Source organism: Capricornis sumatraensis, chromosome 1 (assembly GCF_032405125.1).
Source record: "Capricornis sumatraensis isolate serow.1 chromosome 1, serow.2, whole genome shotgun sequence".
Classification (NCBI taxonomy): Eukaryota; Metazoa; Chordata; class Mammalia; order Artiodactyla; family Bovidae; genus Capricornis; species Capricornis sumatraensis.
The window spans coordinates 144,929,179-144,945,727 of NC_091069.1; the positions used below are offsets into that span (position 1 = coordinate 144,929,179).

General features: G+C 40.1%; 1 protein-coding gene across 1 annotated transcript in view; it reads right to left on the reverse strand.

The window, feature by feature from the left end:
* The window catches only part of PROS1 (protein S), a 69,084-nt gene extending 58,894 nt beyond the window's left edge, over positions 1-10,190 (reverse strand). The window contains exon 1 of the mRNA XM_068971789.1: positions 10,025-10,190. Within this exon, the coding sequence (XP_068827890.1) occupies positions 10,025-10,100 (76 nt within the window). The 5' untranslated portion in view covers positions 10,101-10,190. The remainder of the gene's footprint in view (positions 1-10,024) is intronic.
* Between the last annotated feature and the right edge of the window lie 6,359 nt (positions 10,191-16,549).

Genomic DNA, 16,549 nt, shown 5'->3' on the forward strand with positions numbered 1-16,549 from the left:
TTTTAATATTAACTGTTACAATATTTTTTTTCAGGCTGCCACTTTAACAGCCAACTTAACGTCATTATACTAAGTTCCCAGGTAGTCTGTTAGTTGCTGCTCCTGCTAAGTCACTTCAGTCGTGTCTGACTCTGTGTGACCCCATAGATGGCAGCCCACTAGGCACCCCCGTCCCTGGGATTCTCCAGACAAGAACACTAGAGTGGGTTGCCATTTCCTTCTGCAATGCATGAAAGTGAAAAGTGAAAGGGAAGTCGCTCAGTCGTGTCCGACTCTTCGCGACCCCATGGACCACAGTCTACCAGGCTCCTCTGTCCATGGGATTTTCCAGGCGGGAGTACTGGAGTGGGGTGCCATCGCCTTCTTTGAGTCTGTTAGTAGGAATAGTTAATTATGCTCTCTCTCTATGACAAATTCTACTCAGATAGTTAAAACAACTTCACACTGTGTAATATACATTACCAAAAGTTTAAATGGGCAATAAGTATTTGTCCTTCTCTTAGAGGAAGAAACATGAATCTTAACCTTGGAGGAAAAATGTATGTAACAGGGAAAATGCCAACCAAACATTCCATGTGCTTTCTTGGGTTGGGTGCTATTACAGTATAAGCAGATGTGAGTTTTGTCACTTACATGCTATGCAGTCGAGAACAAGCAGGGCTCCTCCATTGCTTTCTTTTCTTTCAGGGACACTGGGGGCCATGTGTTCCAGATGGTACAACTAAAGATGTAAGAGATTTACACAAACCACACTGGACTTCACACGACTGAAAAATTTACTCATCTTGCTAAGTTACTGAGATGTGGTGATTTGAGTATTAATTTGAAGATTTGTGGATTAAAGTGTTATCACTCCATATCTTATCTTTTATTCGGTTTTCTCATGGAGTTACCATGGAGTTCAGGTTCAGCTCCCTGAACTCGTGCTTGGACTTCTGTCCTATGAACCTATGAGATAATACATTGTATTATTTTAAGATGCTAGGTTTACGGTTATTTGTTACACAACAATAGAAAGCTAATGCAAAAAGGTATATATGATTTTGAATCAGGCTGGATGTACTCAGTTCAGTTCAGTCGCTCAGTTCAGTTCAGTTGCTCGGTCATGTCCGACTCTTTGCGAACCCATGAATCGCAGCACGCCAGGCCTCCCTGTCCATCACTATCTCCCGGAGTTCACTCAGACTCACATCCATCGAGTCAGTGATGCCATCCAGCCATCTCATCCTCGGTCATCCCCTTCTCCTCCTGCCCCCAATCCCTCCCAGCATCAGAGTCTTTTCCGATGAGTCAACTCTTCGCATGAGGTGGCCAAAGTACTGGAGTTTCAGCTTTAGCATCAGACCTTCCAAAGAACACCCAGGGTTGACCTCCTTCAGAATGGACTGGTTGGATCTCCTTGCAGTCCAAGGGACTCTAAACAGTCTTCTCCAACACCACAGTTCAAAAGCATCAATTCTTCGGCACTCAGCCTTCTTCACAGTCCAACTCTCACATCCATACATGACCACAGGAACAACCATAGCCTTGACTAGATGGACCTTAGTCAGCAAAGTAATGTCTCTGCTTTTGAATATGCTATCTAGGTTGCTCAGTCGCTCAGTCATGTCCAGTTCTTTGTGACCCCATGGACTGCAGCATGCCAGGCTTCCTTGTCCATCACTAACTACCGGAGCTTGCTCTAACTCATGTCCATTGAGATGGTGATGCCATCCAATCATCTCATCCTCTGTCATCCCCTTCTCCTCCTGCCTTCAATCTCTCCAGCATCAGGATCTTTTTCAATGAGTCAGTTCTTCACATCAGGGAGCCAAAGTACTGATGTTTCAGCTTCAGCATCAGTCCTTCCAATGAATATTCAGGGTTGATTTCCATTAGGATGGACTGGTTAGATCTCCTTGCAGCCCAAGGAACTCTCAAGCGTCTTCTCCAACACCACAGTTCAAAAGCATCAATTCTTTGGTGCTCAGCTTTCTTTAGAGTCCAACTCTCACATCTGTATGTGACTAATGGAAAAACCATAGCTTTGACTAGATGGACCTTTGTTGGCAAAGTAAAGTCTCTGATTTTTAATATGCTGTCTGGTTGGGTTGCTAATTTTGTTCCATGTGTGAGCTAGAGCCACCAGCTTCAGTTCTAACAGCTGGATAGGCTGGCTAATGCCATCCCAGACAAAACCTTGGCACACACTGAACAGCACTGAGAAGCCAGATATTCCCTGACATAATATAAAAGAAAGACTATACAAAGGATAGGAGATTGATGTTCTGCCCGAATTGTTCATGTGATTCTTACCTATTCACCGCCTTACTTATCCTCCCCACTTCCTAATACAGAAAAAAAGAAAAAAAAGAATATGTTTTCATGATTATCATAGATTACTGAAGAAATCATCAGAATTTTAAAAAAACTGTATTGGCTGTTCTCCCTAGATTAGAAATCCTTCTGGGAGGGGCTGCAACAAAAACTGGGCTCCCAGATTTCAAGTGCCATGGGAGGAAGCTGGATGGTTGAGCTTAGGCATCAGCCTATACTGACCTGAATCGTCAGTAGTCAAATCTTGGAGAAAGGATTAACAAGCAAGGATCTCCCAAGACTGAAATGGAAAGACAACCCAAAAAATTATTTATTGAGGTTTTCACCCCAAAATTCTCTGGGTTAGCAAATAATACAATGAAATCACCACCTCATCTTAATTAGCAATGTTGAATCTGGATAGATCCAGAACCTCTTGAATAAAGGAGAAGAGAGATGCCTTTGAGGAAGCATCTGTAAACTTTTTTCCTAGTTTTCCCCAAAGCAAAATAAATGCACTGAGTAACTGCACTAAGGAAAGAGACTCCCAAAACTTTAGTCATTATTACATACCTAAGATCTAAGATCAAAACACCTAAGATATGAAGTATCTGTTTAGAACTGAGGTTTATGAGCCTCAGCTGATAAAGGGAATTCTTTCCTGAAACTATAGGTCCCATAAGACTCAGTCTTCAAACTGCGATTCCTTCCCAAGATCTGAGAACATGAAACTGTTTTCAGCAGCAATCTGGTCACATTGGACTATTCCTGCTCAAGTGAGAAACAAGTTGTTATACACCTGGGTGTCTATCACTAAGATGGCAGAATAGATTTTGATGGACCTCTTATATTTAAGGCATATTCATTCCAATTTTAGACGTTCTACTCTGAGCTTTTAACCATGAGTCTAAAAACTGCCAAATGTAGGTGGGAACCAAAACAAGAGAATGCTCTCCAGCTAGTCCAAAGTTCACCTCATGCAGTCTGTCATGTAGGCTGGCCAATGACTCATCAGATCCAGCTGGAGTCAAATGGTCCACAGGATGGCAGGGTACGCTTGAGAGACTGTAGCAAGCCCCAGAAGAATTTCAGTAGTGTTCCCTTTGAGTTGGGAGCAAGTCACATTTCTTTCAGCAACTATTTTCCCTTTGAGAAACTGTTCCTGGTGTCCTTTTGGACTTACGTGAAGATCTGAACACAGGACCACTTTGTGATTTGAACAGCTCATCACGAACTAGATGCCATGTTTTTCATCCAGCCATAAATTTAGTTATGGCAGCAGTTCAGTGTTCAAATGGTATGAATGCAATGAGCTGAAAGGAATGCTAAGTGGCCTGGGCTGATTGCTCACTCTCTTGACTTCTTTCTGTCCCTTTAGTCTGTTCATAGACTCAAGAGGAAAGGCCTACGACCAAGAACAAAAATGAAAAGATGTACCAACATGAGCCAGAGGTAGACCTGCTACAAAGCTACAGCCATAAATGAACTGCAGCCTCTCTCAAGGGTAAGCCTAAAGGGCATGGGAGAAACAAAACCCTCACAATGGGCAGACGGATAAGCAGTTTTTCTCATTGTCCACTTTGCTTAGAATAAGAAATTATCTGAGATCAGGATCTAGGCTGCTCTCTCACTGGTTACAAACGGTCTGTCCAGCTGTTCAGAGACCTGCTAAGAGTTAGATCTTAGGCCTAAAAACAAAGAAGTTTGGCCAAGAATTGCCCCAGAGCTGAGAATATTTGTGTTCCAAGTCAGTGTTCACAAGACAGGCCCATGCCAGAGATTCTAAATTATAAAAGGGGATACAATGGCCCATTTAATGATTGTCAGTTGTGTTTCTTCTCAAGGTAATCTGGTGCAAGGCTCATAAACTCAAAAGTCAACAAGCGTCAGCTAGGTTCCATAAATAAGGGAAAAGAATTTGGTGACAAACAATGGGGAATACTTGGAATTACAGCAATCTTGAGAAGGTCCAGCTCTCTGTGACACTGTGGACTATAGCCCTCCAGGCTCCTCTGTCCACAGAATTTTCTGGGTTAGAATCCTGGAGTGGGTTGCCATTACCTTCTCCAGGGGATCTTTCCAACCCAGGGATTGAACCGGTCTGCCACACTGCAGGCAGATTCTTTACCATCTGAGCCAGCAAGGAATTTACTGAGATGGTTTATTCCATAGAAAAAAGGGTGTTAGTCACTCAGTCGTGTCCGACTCTTTGCGACCCCAGGGACTGTAGCCTAGCAGGCTCCTCTGTCCATGGAATTCTCCAGGCATGAATACTGAAGTGGGTCGCCATTTCCTTCTCCAGGGGATCTTCCCCACCCAGGGATCGAGAACTCGGGTCTCCTGGATTATAGGCAGATTCATGACCATCTGAGCCACCAGGGAAGCCCTCCAAATCACTGAGAGATGAATTTAAATGGAAATAAATGTTTGGTAAGAAGTGGCAAATGTATCACGATAAAAATTTTGACAATACTGTTTGTTTTGGGTTCATTAATGAAGCTGTGGTTATACGAGGTTACAGAATCAGATACAATCAAATAAATAAAGAAAACTTAGATCATTAGTGGAGAAGACATGGAAGTTTGCTGACTTTCTTTTTTCTTTTAGCTGTACCATGTGGCTTGCAGGATCTTGGGTCCCTGACCAGGATAGAACCCAGGCCCAGGGCGTGAAAATGCTGAGTTCTAAGTACTGGACCTCCAAGGAATTCCCCAGAGACTTTCTATGTACTATTTGCTTGTATAACTGAATATTCAGCACTTAAGTTTTTGCTATGTTTCAAAAGTTACTTTCTTCAACTTTGTATAATTTTTCAATAGTTGAGGACCAGAAAGAATTTGCTCAATATTTTAAAAATGCTAAATGCTGGGAGGTAGTGACAAGCATATGAAAATTCTTAACTATGTCATAAGTAGAAGTTTAACCAATAACTGGATAATTAAAAATAAAAACATCAATGTTAAGGTATTTCCTATCCAGGTTAATGTTAGCACAGGGAACATTCCTTACACAGTACTTATTTTGGGTTACACTTACCAATTTAAATCATTTTGCTGAAATAATAGGTCCTACACTCCTTAGAATCCTTAGGCTTAGTCATCGATTAGGACTGTATTTGATTTTTCACATGTTCTGATTTCACAGCAAGGACCTAGTTTTACTCAACTGCATTCATTCACTACCAAGACACAATGACTCAAGTAAGCAAACGGTTATCCCTCAAAGCCAAATTAATAGACTTTTCCAATAAATGGAAGTTCTAATTGTTCACTAGGATGCCATTGAAAGTTGCAAACATTTGAGTTTTTACAAAACACGTGTTGAAACAATTTTGGCCTCAGATCAAGGAGAGTTGAGAAGACTGACAAAGAATTTTAAGTCTTTCTATAATTGCTTTCCACTCTACTTTAAATGTAACAATCACTGTGATTCCACAATAAGAAATAATTCTATAATTTTTTCAAATTTCATCGAAAAAAAGGTAGCTCTGAATCAGCTCTAGCTGAATCTTGCTATGTTAGAATGTGGGCCCAGTATTGCCAGATCTTTGTTTTCCAAAGAAGTCATAAAAACAAATTTTTAGATGAAATTTTATGATTTTTAAACTGCTACGAGGAGTAACACACAAGTCTGTGGTACATATGGCCTTCCGGCTGTTGCTTTGTTCTCTCAGGTTAGTGTCTGTTCAATACTCATAAAAAACGCAGCCGTGGTGGCAAGGGTGGAGCCTACATATAGACTCAATTACATAGATTTTCCTTCACAGAGGGCCACCAGACCAGACTCTTGCTTCTAAAAAAGACCCACCAAATCTGTTAGCAGAACTGCTATTCATTCAGGTGTTGGAAATGGGACAGATTACAAAATCCAACCAGTTACCTGGTGACTGGCTGACTAGCGAGGGCACTTTTCAAATGAAGAAGCAGCAATTGGTACTCAAAGGTAGAGAGATTTACTCTTCATTTAGACTTAATTTTTCTATCAGCACGAATACTGGTAGACTTGTTCAATGCTTTATGCTAAGCCACCCAACTTTACCTCCAAGGAATTAATTCCACAAAAGAAATAAGTCAATGGGATGATTATTTTGGCTTTCATTGGTTCCTTATGTTTTACGGAATTATGCACTGATCAATTATTGAGAGCTCAGTTAGTGCCCTTTGAGACAAAAAGAGTCTCAAAGTGTTGCTTCTCCAGTATAGCTGTGTGTGTAGGAACAACAGGGCTCAGATTCTTCCTCAGTAAGTGTGTGGTTCATCTCACTGAGAGGAACCAAAAAAAAAAAAAAAATCAAACATGAAGAACTGCCTGAAAGCAAGAGACATATGAATTGGGTAGTGAAGCAGGAAGTCATGAATACCAGTCCTAGCTTAAAACCAAGAGACACAGGCAACCCCTAAAGCCAGTACCCATATTCCCTTGCTTGTTTTTTGTAAAAGTATTTTTTGGTATACAGGATGTGTTTGTATTCTAATATATCGTTCCAATCCATAAAGCACATCACATTGACACAGAACTGTGACTGAACTAGAGGAGACATGGATATCATCTGATGATACTAAACTAGGAAATGGTAGTCTTGAGCCTTCTTCTCTGAGTGTGGTGACTGGAATCTGTTCAAGAGAGGTCCTTTCTACTGTACACTAGTTATTTGCATTATATTAGAAACATCTGCATTGCATTAGAAATATTTTTCAGTGTTCATGGATAAAGGGTATGTATGTATGTTGTACAGCCAATTGTACAGCCAGTGTGTAGACTTCTGTTGTTTCTGCTTCCTTCCCAGCATCCATTCCTTTGTGAGAGTGGTCTTTCTGACACTCTTCCTGATTCTAGTGAGCGGTTAATCACAGGACTCCAGAAATAAGCTAAGCCAAAATAATCAGGCTCTCTTTTCTAAGAAATTCAATCATGAACAAGTATACACAGAACGAGAAGGTAGTTAGAACTGGGTTATCTGATGGCAGCTCCTAACATAGTGAGCACATGAGTTTCCACTATATAGATCACCTAAATGCCCAAGTCCCTGGCTTCCCTAGGCCTGGTAATTCAACACACCATTACATAGTCTTCCAATCAATTCACTCAGCTTTTTTTCCCCCTCTTTTTTTCTTTATTTCTTCTCTTCTTTCTTTTTCTCTCTTCCTCTTCCTTCTTTACTTCCTTCCCTTTGGCTTTAGTTATCAAGAGTCATTGCTGTTGCTTATAGCTAAAGAATATTAATTAATATAGGTATTATCAGGCTTCTCACATTTTTCTCAGTATTTTAAAAGTTTAAATAGGAATAGATATCACTTAGCTATTAAAGAGTTTTACTGAACTTGGTGGACAGAAAAGATTGATTATGAAAAGCAAGATTCTACATCCTAGATGTGATTAACAGCAGAAGAATATGGCACAGGGTGTTGTTATTGATGATGATGCTGTATACCAGACATTGTCTCTAACTCTTCCAGCACCAACCCCAACTCTAATCTAAACTTGATAAAAATCTCTCCATCACTGCAACACATTTTGAACTCTGAAATAAAGGGAATTTAAGAAAAGACAAAGCTAGATACATGGTTAAAAAAAAAAAATTCAGAAAAGGAAAGAAAAAAGGAGAAAAGAAGAAAAACATGAGTCATTAATGTCAAGGGTAGACACCTAAGCAGAAGTGGATGTCTGCAAAGGACCAAATTAGCACAGCCAAAGGGGACATCCTCTTTCCTCTATTTTTCTTCACACAGCCTTTAGTGTGGCATACAATATATAAAAGAATAAACTTTAAATCAATAGAAAGATATACATATAGATCCAAATCTATATGTATGCATGTCTGAAAAGTCAGTTCATATCTCTGAACAATTTCAAAAAAGTTTATAAACTTTTTCCTTTCGTGACTATTTCTATGGACTAAACAATGAATCATATAACAAATAGAACTTTAATTCTATCTCAAGTTTAAAATCTTAGGGAGTAAACACATTCCATCTATATCTCAGTTTTCTTATCAGTAAGCCAGAAATGATTTTTAATCCCATTAAACTATCATACTTTTTAAAACAAAGGTGTTATAGTGCCACCTATTCTTTATGGATATATGAAGAATTAATTCTGCAAATTAATTCTTTATAGAAGAATTAATTTATCTATTCTATCAGTGTGTATATATAACAAGTGTATTTCTCCCTATGTATGGCATGGTTACATGGGTATAATCACAAACACAGCACACATCATTTTTAACTCAGCTACAGACAATGGTTTGTAAAACCAACTTAGCAACTATACAAGAACAAAAGATTTAACAAAAATGTAAACAATCTCTACAAAAACAAATGGTTTAGCAAATTTCTGTGGTGACAAGCAGTAAGTGTAGCAAGCCATTTTTGCCTTTTTCTCATTTCCAAAACACTGGTTATCAGACAAACACTTGATTGTCCTACTGAGCTATATAGATAATGAGTTAGTGTATGTGGTCTGCATATAGGCTTAATGACAGAGGTTTGTATGTTGAAGTTCTGCAACAGGTCTTTAATATAAAATCAATAAAGGTTCTTTTAGCCTTTAAATTAGAATTTTAAAACAATCACATTCATCCTGATCTGTAACTAAGAAAAATCAGTAGAATGTTGTGTGTATGTTATGTTCAGTCGCTTCAGTCCTGTCTAACTCGCTGCGACTCTATTAACTGTAGTCCACCAGGCTTCTCTCTCCAGGGGATTTTCCCAGAAAGTAGGTTGTCCTTCTCTCCTCCAAGGGATCTTCTCAACCCAGAGATGGAACCCATGTTTCCTGCGTTAGCAGGCAGATTCTTTACCACTGAAACACCGAGGAATGTTAGTAAATTCCTATTTAATTCTCCTGAAATTATATCTTTGTGAAACTTACAATGGAGCTTTAACCATTTATGGTGTAATTCAGTTTATCTCTCCCATGCCATTTCCTGAGAATAAAACATATCACAAGAAAGCATTTTTGACCAGTGAATGTGCTTAAACTTTAGAGCACAAACTATGTGGCAACTAAAACGTACTAAATACCTTGATATGATTATATTCTTTCAGAGAGAACTCAATATCCTGCCTTGAATCGAGGCACGGAAACATAAAGAACAAGACATACGAAGATAAACTAAAAAGAATTTCTGCGATGATCTCAGAAGAGTGGCACTCAGTGCCAAAAACTGTCAGTAAAAAACGATCTGAGAACTACAATATTTAACAGTCCTTTTGACTTCAAGGTTAAAAAAATGATCTGCTATGCAAACGCGCAGTCATCTCCTAACAATTCGTTTGTCAATGTTGAGATAAGCAGAGCAAGATCAAAGTCCAGAAATTGCAGAAGGGAGGTAGGCTGCAGCAGGGGGTGCCGGTTGGGGTCAGGCGCTTGCACAAATGGAAGACAGAGGGGGTTGCCTTTCCTCCCTACTTTTATACTGCAGTGCGCTCATCCTTGTCATCTGACTGAGAACTTCAACTGTTAGGGGCAATTGGTAGGTAGGTGTTCTAACTCCTTCACTGATGTTTAGTATCACTCTTGTTTTAGAATCTGTCCCGTAGGCAACACGACTCCCATTTGACCCTGCCCCACCATTACAACGCCCGCTAGATACATTGCTGATGGAAGCATTTACTGGAAACTTTCTAGGAGGCTGCAGCCCCAGAAAAGAACACCCGTCCAACAGGGCTCGTAGTTCAGTTGGCACCGCTGAGGGAAAGAAGACAAGACGCTATTGATTACTCACAGTTCGCCTCCAAGACGGGAAGCACTAGGGCGAGGCACGTCAGCAGCGTCCCCGTGAGCCCACCCAGGACCCTCATGGCGAAACGGGCGGAGGCGCGGGCAGAAGCGGCGGCGCGTTGCGGCGGGGACCCCTGCGCCCAGCGCGCGGCGGAGCTACGACCCGGGCGCCGCTAGCTGAGGACTGCGGCGCGGGGGCGCCTGCGAGCCAGTGCGCCAGTGCGCCAGCGGAGCAGCGGAGCCGGGGGCGGAGGGGACCGCCCGCTCCCAGCCCCCCGCCCGGCGGGGAAGTGATAACAGGGACATTTCCTGGAAGCTTTTCATTTCGGAGCTGGGGGCAGGGCTCAGGGAGGGAACTCGAGGCCTGGTAAACACTGTCGAGACATCCTTCCTGGCCCTTTCGAGACTCAGCGCTTCGTTCCGGTCTCCGGAATATGAAGTTTGCCAACAAGGGGAAGCAAAAGCGTTTAAAACGACCATCTCCACCACCTCCAGCGAGCCGGAGTGGAAGACTTGAGTGGCCCAGAAGACTGAGGACTCAGAGATCAGGGTTCAGTTCAATTCAGTTCAGTCGCTCATCGTGTCTGACTCTTAAAGATCGGGGTATCCAGGCTTAAAGTTTAAAAGGAAAAAATCTGATGTTGGCGATGAAGATGTTAACCAAAATCTGGAAAAAATGAGAACTCTTAAGTTGGCTGCGGAGAACAGAGCTAATGGAGGTTTTGATCATCAACGTTTTAATTTAGTTCTTGCATTTATAGTGTAAAGTATAGCAAAAAAAAAAAAAAGTTCTGCGGAGAAAAGCGAATGTTACGGATTCTATCACCTTCAAATAGCTCATTTTTGGTTTTTGCATATTACCTCTGCTTTTTATGTTTAGGCATGCACATTTGAAACATGTTATTAATGTTTAAGACTACGTTTAAGAACCGCCTAGATTAGAGTGGCCATGCTCTGCAGTTTACTAGTTGTATTATCTGTAAAATGGAGATAATAGTAAGTTTTTACAGTGTTGAGGGAAGAATTTAGAGAGAGAACACATGTGAGGCAATTAGTGTGTTAAAGGGTAGCCCGTACTTAAGGCACACTTCCTAAGTATCACTTTCAGTATTTCTGCCTAATGAATGTATCAACTGATTTTCTATGTGTGTCAGTCAATAGCCTGATGCTCTCTCAAGGGTGTTTCCCAGCTCTAGCTTTCTGTGGTTCTGTGATCCAGCTGGATGGAAGTTTATGTGGGTCACTATTTCTGAAAATGTGCAAAGGAGTTGCTGAACATATCCATATTCTTCCCTCTTTTAACTTCCTTCTTGCTATGTCTGAACCTACCATGTCAGTCTATTCAGATTTATTCCAAACCCAGGCGATTTAATTAAAAATATGTCTAATCTCTGTAGAATTGTTTGGTGTGCTAGCAATCAGAACATAAAACATTGACTTTTAAGTATTATATTTAATTACTGAATATTTAAATGCATTTAAGCCACAGCATTGCCTCATTCGTGAGGAAGAATTAAGAGAATATTGGCTTTGAGATATCAATATTTCACAAGGGAAGACTTCAAATATCATGCATCAATAGCGTTCATAACAAAGCATCACCCATATAGACATTAAAAAATACAGAGTATGAAGAAAGAAATGTTAGCGAAATGCAAGGGACCTAAAAAAAAATCTTGATCTTTAAAAAAGTTCAACCGAGTGTGAAACTTTTAAATCATTTTAAGACCACAAATGTACATCACAGTCCTAAGATTGGTTGTCAATGGTGAAAAATTGTGTCCTACCTACACTATAATGTTGAATTTTGAAAAATTATACCCTGAAATGTTTTAAAATTTAATAATACATCTTTGGAGAAATTTTTCTGGTTTTTAATTTATTGCATGAATTCACTCTGTGAGGATGATTTCACCTTTAGCTCAATATTGATTAGCATTTGGTCAATTTCACTTAGTCAAAATTTGTTTTCAGTACACTTCTAAATTTGTAATTAAATCTTATCCAAAATTTGACTGGCAAACTAATCCCTTTTCCTGGTTCTAATCCCATTCCCTCACCCAGTTTTACATTTCTCCGTATAATCTTCTACTAATATATTTTCCCACTTATTATGTCTATTATCTGCATCCTCATTACTCTCTACCATGTCTACTAAAAGTTGATACTGGTCATCTGCCTCTACAAAGATTAAGTCATTAGCCACTGAAGCTGCTATCTTCAACAGACCCTGAACAGAGTTCAAGTTCAGGGTGGAGATCAGGAATGAGGCACTCTGTGCTCTGGGAAAAATGGACAGAATGGGCCTTCAGAAAGTTACATATTTTCAGATTTTGTGATGCCAAATTCTTGCATCTCCTCATATCTAGAAAACCACTACAACTGTTAAGAGTGATAGACGCTCCATATCACTAGCAGTAAGCCTCTGCCAAAATTTGGGCTTGCTTACGTATACCACCCCACCCCTGACAAAAATCATACAATACTGACCTTTCTGCTACCTCTTTAGAACAGCTTATTAGCGTTATTTGAAATGTTCTCTCCCCAGCTGTAGTCCTCATTTTGCCCCCAATAAACATCTAACTTGCAACTCTCATGTTGTGCATTTTTTTTTAGTCCACAACTACTAGAATGTAAAATACAACCACAAGGGCAGAAATTTTTAAATGTTTTGTTCACAACTGTTTTCTTAGTGCCGAGAATAGTGACTAATACATAAACATTCACCTAAATTCAATTTAACAGTATAAGTCCGATAACATTTATGCCCAAATCTATCTATCTATGTATCTCTCTATCTATCTATGTATATTTCACATTTATACATGGGTATTCTGTGATGTTAACCAGACAGAGAAAGACAAATGCTGCATGTAATCACTTACATGTACAATTTTTAAAAAGTTAAATTAACTGAAATAGAGGGTTAAATGGTGGTTTCAGGGGCTGAGAGGTGGGGAAATGAGGAGAGGCTGATAAAGGGTACAAACTTTCAGTTATAGGATGAATACATTTTGAGGATCTAAGTTACAGCGTGGTGACTAAAGTTAATTATACTGTATTGCATACTTGAAATTTGCTAAGGCAGTAGCAAAGTCTCAGCCCTCCCCCAAAAGAAAGAAGAAAGAAAAAAAAGGAATGTGAGCCTGTGGATGTGTTAATTAACTTGATTGTGGAAATCATTTCACAATGTATACATACATCAAATCATCAGTTTGTACACGTCACATATATTGCAATTTTATTTGTTAGTTTTATCTCAATAAAACTGGAGAGAAATAAAAGAAACCAGGTAACATTTAGGATGCAAATTCAACAGTGTCTGAAAAATTAAGCAAGAGTCTTAATTAGAATGATGACAGCAAGACTGTTTTTTCACTCATAACAAATAGGTTTGTACTGTGCCAAAACAGCCACAAAATTACAGTGGCTTAAAATAAGTGTTTACTTTTTGGTTATAGGCAGTCTACTATAGGACTTTCTAGGCAGCTGTCTTCCATGTGTTGCCTCATCATTCCATGCTATTTTTTATGTTGTAGTACTTCAGAGGTAAAGTAGGCTTCTATAGTTAGCATTGCACAAGATAGAACATGAAGAATTGTGGACCAGCTCTTAAATGCCTTCACCAAAAAGTAATACAGCCAGCACACTCATATTTCACTGAACAAAGGAGGTCTTATGTCTTCAAGACAGTGGGAGTATCTATCTCATGTGTTAGTAAAAGTAAAAGAGAACTGGAAATAGTGAGCAGTACATGTCCATCAAACCATTTAATATAATGAAAAACTAACAGTCAGCTAGTTAACTAACTGACCAACTGTATATTGGTATCAGAAATGTTTGGTAATGTACCACTACCAGAATTAGCTTGACATGAAGTAGAGCAGGGGTTAAGCACAGTTCCAGAAATGCTCAAGGACAGTAAGTATAGTACAGCTCTTCAGGTACAGAAGTCTAATAGTTATTAGATTCTCCAAGAGAACATATTTTTTAAGAACCAGTAGAGGAACAAAGTCAGATTTTAAGGACTATAAATAGGAAGCTGATACAGGAATAATCAGTGAGATCAGAAGATAACCAAAATAGTATATAATTGTGGAAACCAAGGAAGGAAGGAATTTTAGAAGTGCTAACCATATTAATTGTAGTTACAGAGGTGTTATAGTATCTGGAAGGGCACTCTGGGGAGAGGCAGTCTAGCACTGATGAGGAATGGCTGGTTCAGTTAGGAAGTCACTAGAGGTCATACACTCTGGAGAAGCTGGAAAGAAAGCTGAAGTTATTAAGACAGGAAAATGCGAACAGAGAACAAAATACCTAACAGTTTGGAGACAGTTATGGGAGGAGATATATCGTAAATATTTATGGGACAGGTATCACCACCTTCAGAAATCTATTGTTTGCTAGAAACTTCACCTGAGCTTTATTTTTCACATTTCATCATCTTAGCAGCCCTGCAAAGTGGGTATTGTGATTCCCATTTCACAGATGAGGTTATTTGAGCTCAGAGCCAGTATCCCCATGGAAAAGAAATGCAAAACACCAAAATGGCTGTCTCGGGAGGCCTTACAAATAGCTGTGAAAAGAAGAGAGGCGAAAAGCAAAGGAGAAAAGGAAAGATATAAGCATCTGAATGCAGAGTTCCAAAGAATAGCAAGAAGAGATAAGAAAGCCTTCCTCAGCGATCAATGCAAAGAAATAGAGGAAAACAACAGAATGGGAAAGACTAGAGATCTCTTCAAGAAAATGAGAGATACCAAGGGAACATTTCATGCAAAGATGGGCTCCATCAAAGACAGAAATATTACGGGCCTAACAGAAGCAGAAGATATTAAGAAGAGGTGGCAAGAATACACAGAAGAACTGTACAAAAAAGATCTTCACGAGATAATCATGATGGTGTGATCACTCACCCAGAGCCAGACAAGCTGGAATGTGAAGTCAAGTGGGCCTTAGAAAGCATCACTATGAACAAAGCTAGTGGAGGTGATGGAATTCCAGTGGAGCTATTTCAAACCCTGAAAGATGATTCTGTGAAAGTGCTACACTCAATATGCCAGCAAATTTGGAAATCTCAGCAGTGGCCACAGGACTGGAAAATGTCAGTTTTCATTCCAATCCCAAAGAAAGGCAATGCCAAAGAATGCTCAAACTACTGCACAATTGCACTCATCTCACACGCTAGTAAAGTAATGGTCAAAATTCTGCAAGCCAGACTTCATCAATAAGTGAAGCGTGAACTTCCAGATGTTCAAGCTGGTTTCAGAAAAGGCAAAGGAACCAGAGATCCAATTGCCAACATCTGCTGGATCATCGAAAAAGCAAGAGAGTTCCAGAAAAACATGTATTTCTGCTTTATTGATCATGCCAAAGCCTTTGACTGTGTGGATCACAATAAACTGTGGAAAATTCTTTAAGAGATGGGAATACCTGACCACCTGACTTGCCTCTTGAGAAACCTGTATGCAAGTCAGGAAGCAATAGTTAGAACTGGACATGGAACAACAGACTGGTCCCAGATAGGAAAAGGAGTCCGTCAAGGCTGTATATTGTCACCCTGCTTATTTAACTTATGTGCAGAGTACATCATGAGAAATGCTGGGCTAGAAGAAGCACAAGCTGGAATCAAGATTGCTGGGAGAAATATCAATAACCTCAGATATGCAGATGACACCACTCTTAAGACAGAAAGTGAAGAGGAACTAAAAAGCCTCTTGATGAAAGTGAAAGAGGAGAGTGAAAAAGCTGGCCTAAAGCTCAACATTCAGAAAACGAAGATCATGGCATCTGGTCCCATCACTTCATGGGAAATAGATGGGGAAACAGTGGAAACATTGTCAGACTTTATTTTGCGGGGGCTCAAAAATCACTGTAGATAGTGACTGTAGCCATGAAATTAAAAGACGCTTCTTCCTTGCAAGGAAAGTTATGAACAACCTAGACAGCATATTCAAAAGCAGAGATGTTACTTTGGTGACAGGGTTCCGCCTCGTCAAGGCTATGGTTTTTCCAGTGGTTATGTATGGATGTGAGAGTTGGACTATAAAGAAAGCTGAATGCTGAAGAACTGATGCTTTCGAACTGTGATGTTGGAGAAGACTCTTGAGATTCCCTTGGACTGCAAGGAGATTTAACCAGTCCATCCTAAAGGAGATCAGCCCTGGGATTTCTTTGGAAGGAATGATGTTGAAGCTGAAACTCCAGTACTTTGGCCACCTCATGCGAAGAGTTGACTCATTGGAAAAGACTCTGATGCTGGGAAGGATTGGGGGCAGGAGGAGAAGGTGATGACAGAGGATGAGATGGCTGGATGGCATCACCGACTCGATGGACGTGAGTTTGAGTGAAGTCCAGGAGCTGGTGATAGACAGGGAGGCCTGGCGTGCTGCAGTTCATGGGGTCGCAAAGAGTCGGAATACGACTGAGCGACTGAACTGAACTGTACTGAAGCTATATGAGTTGGGATTAGGGTTTCATGAATGAGTAAAAGACAGAAGTTAATTTTAAAACTAGAACTACCTGAATCCCA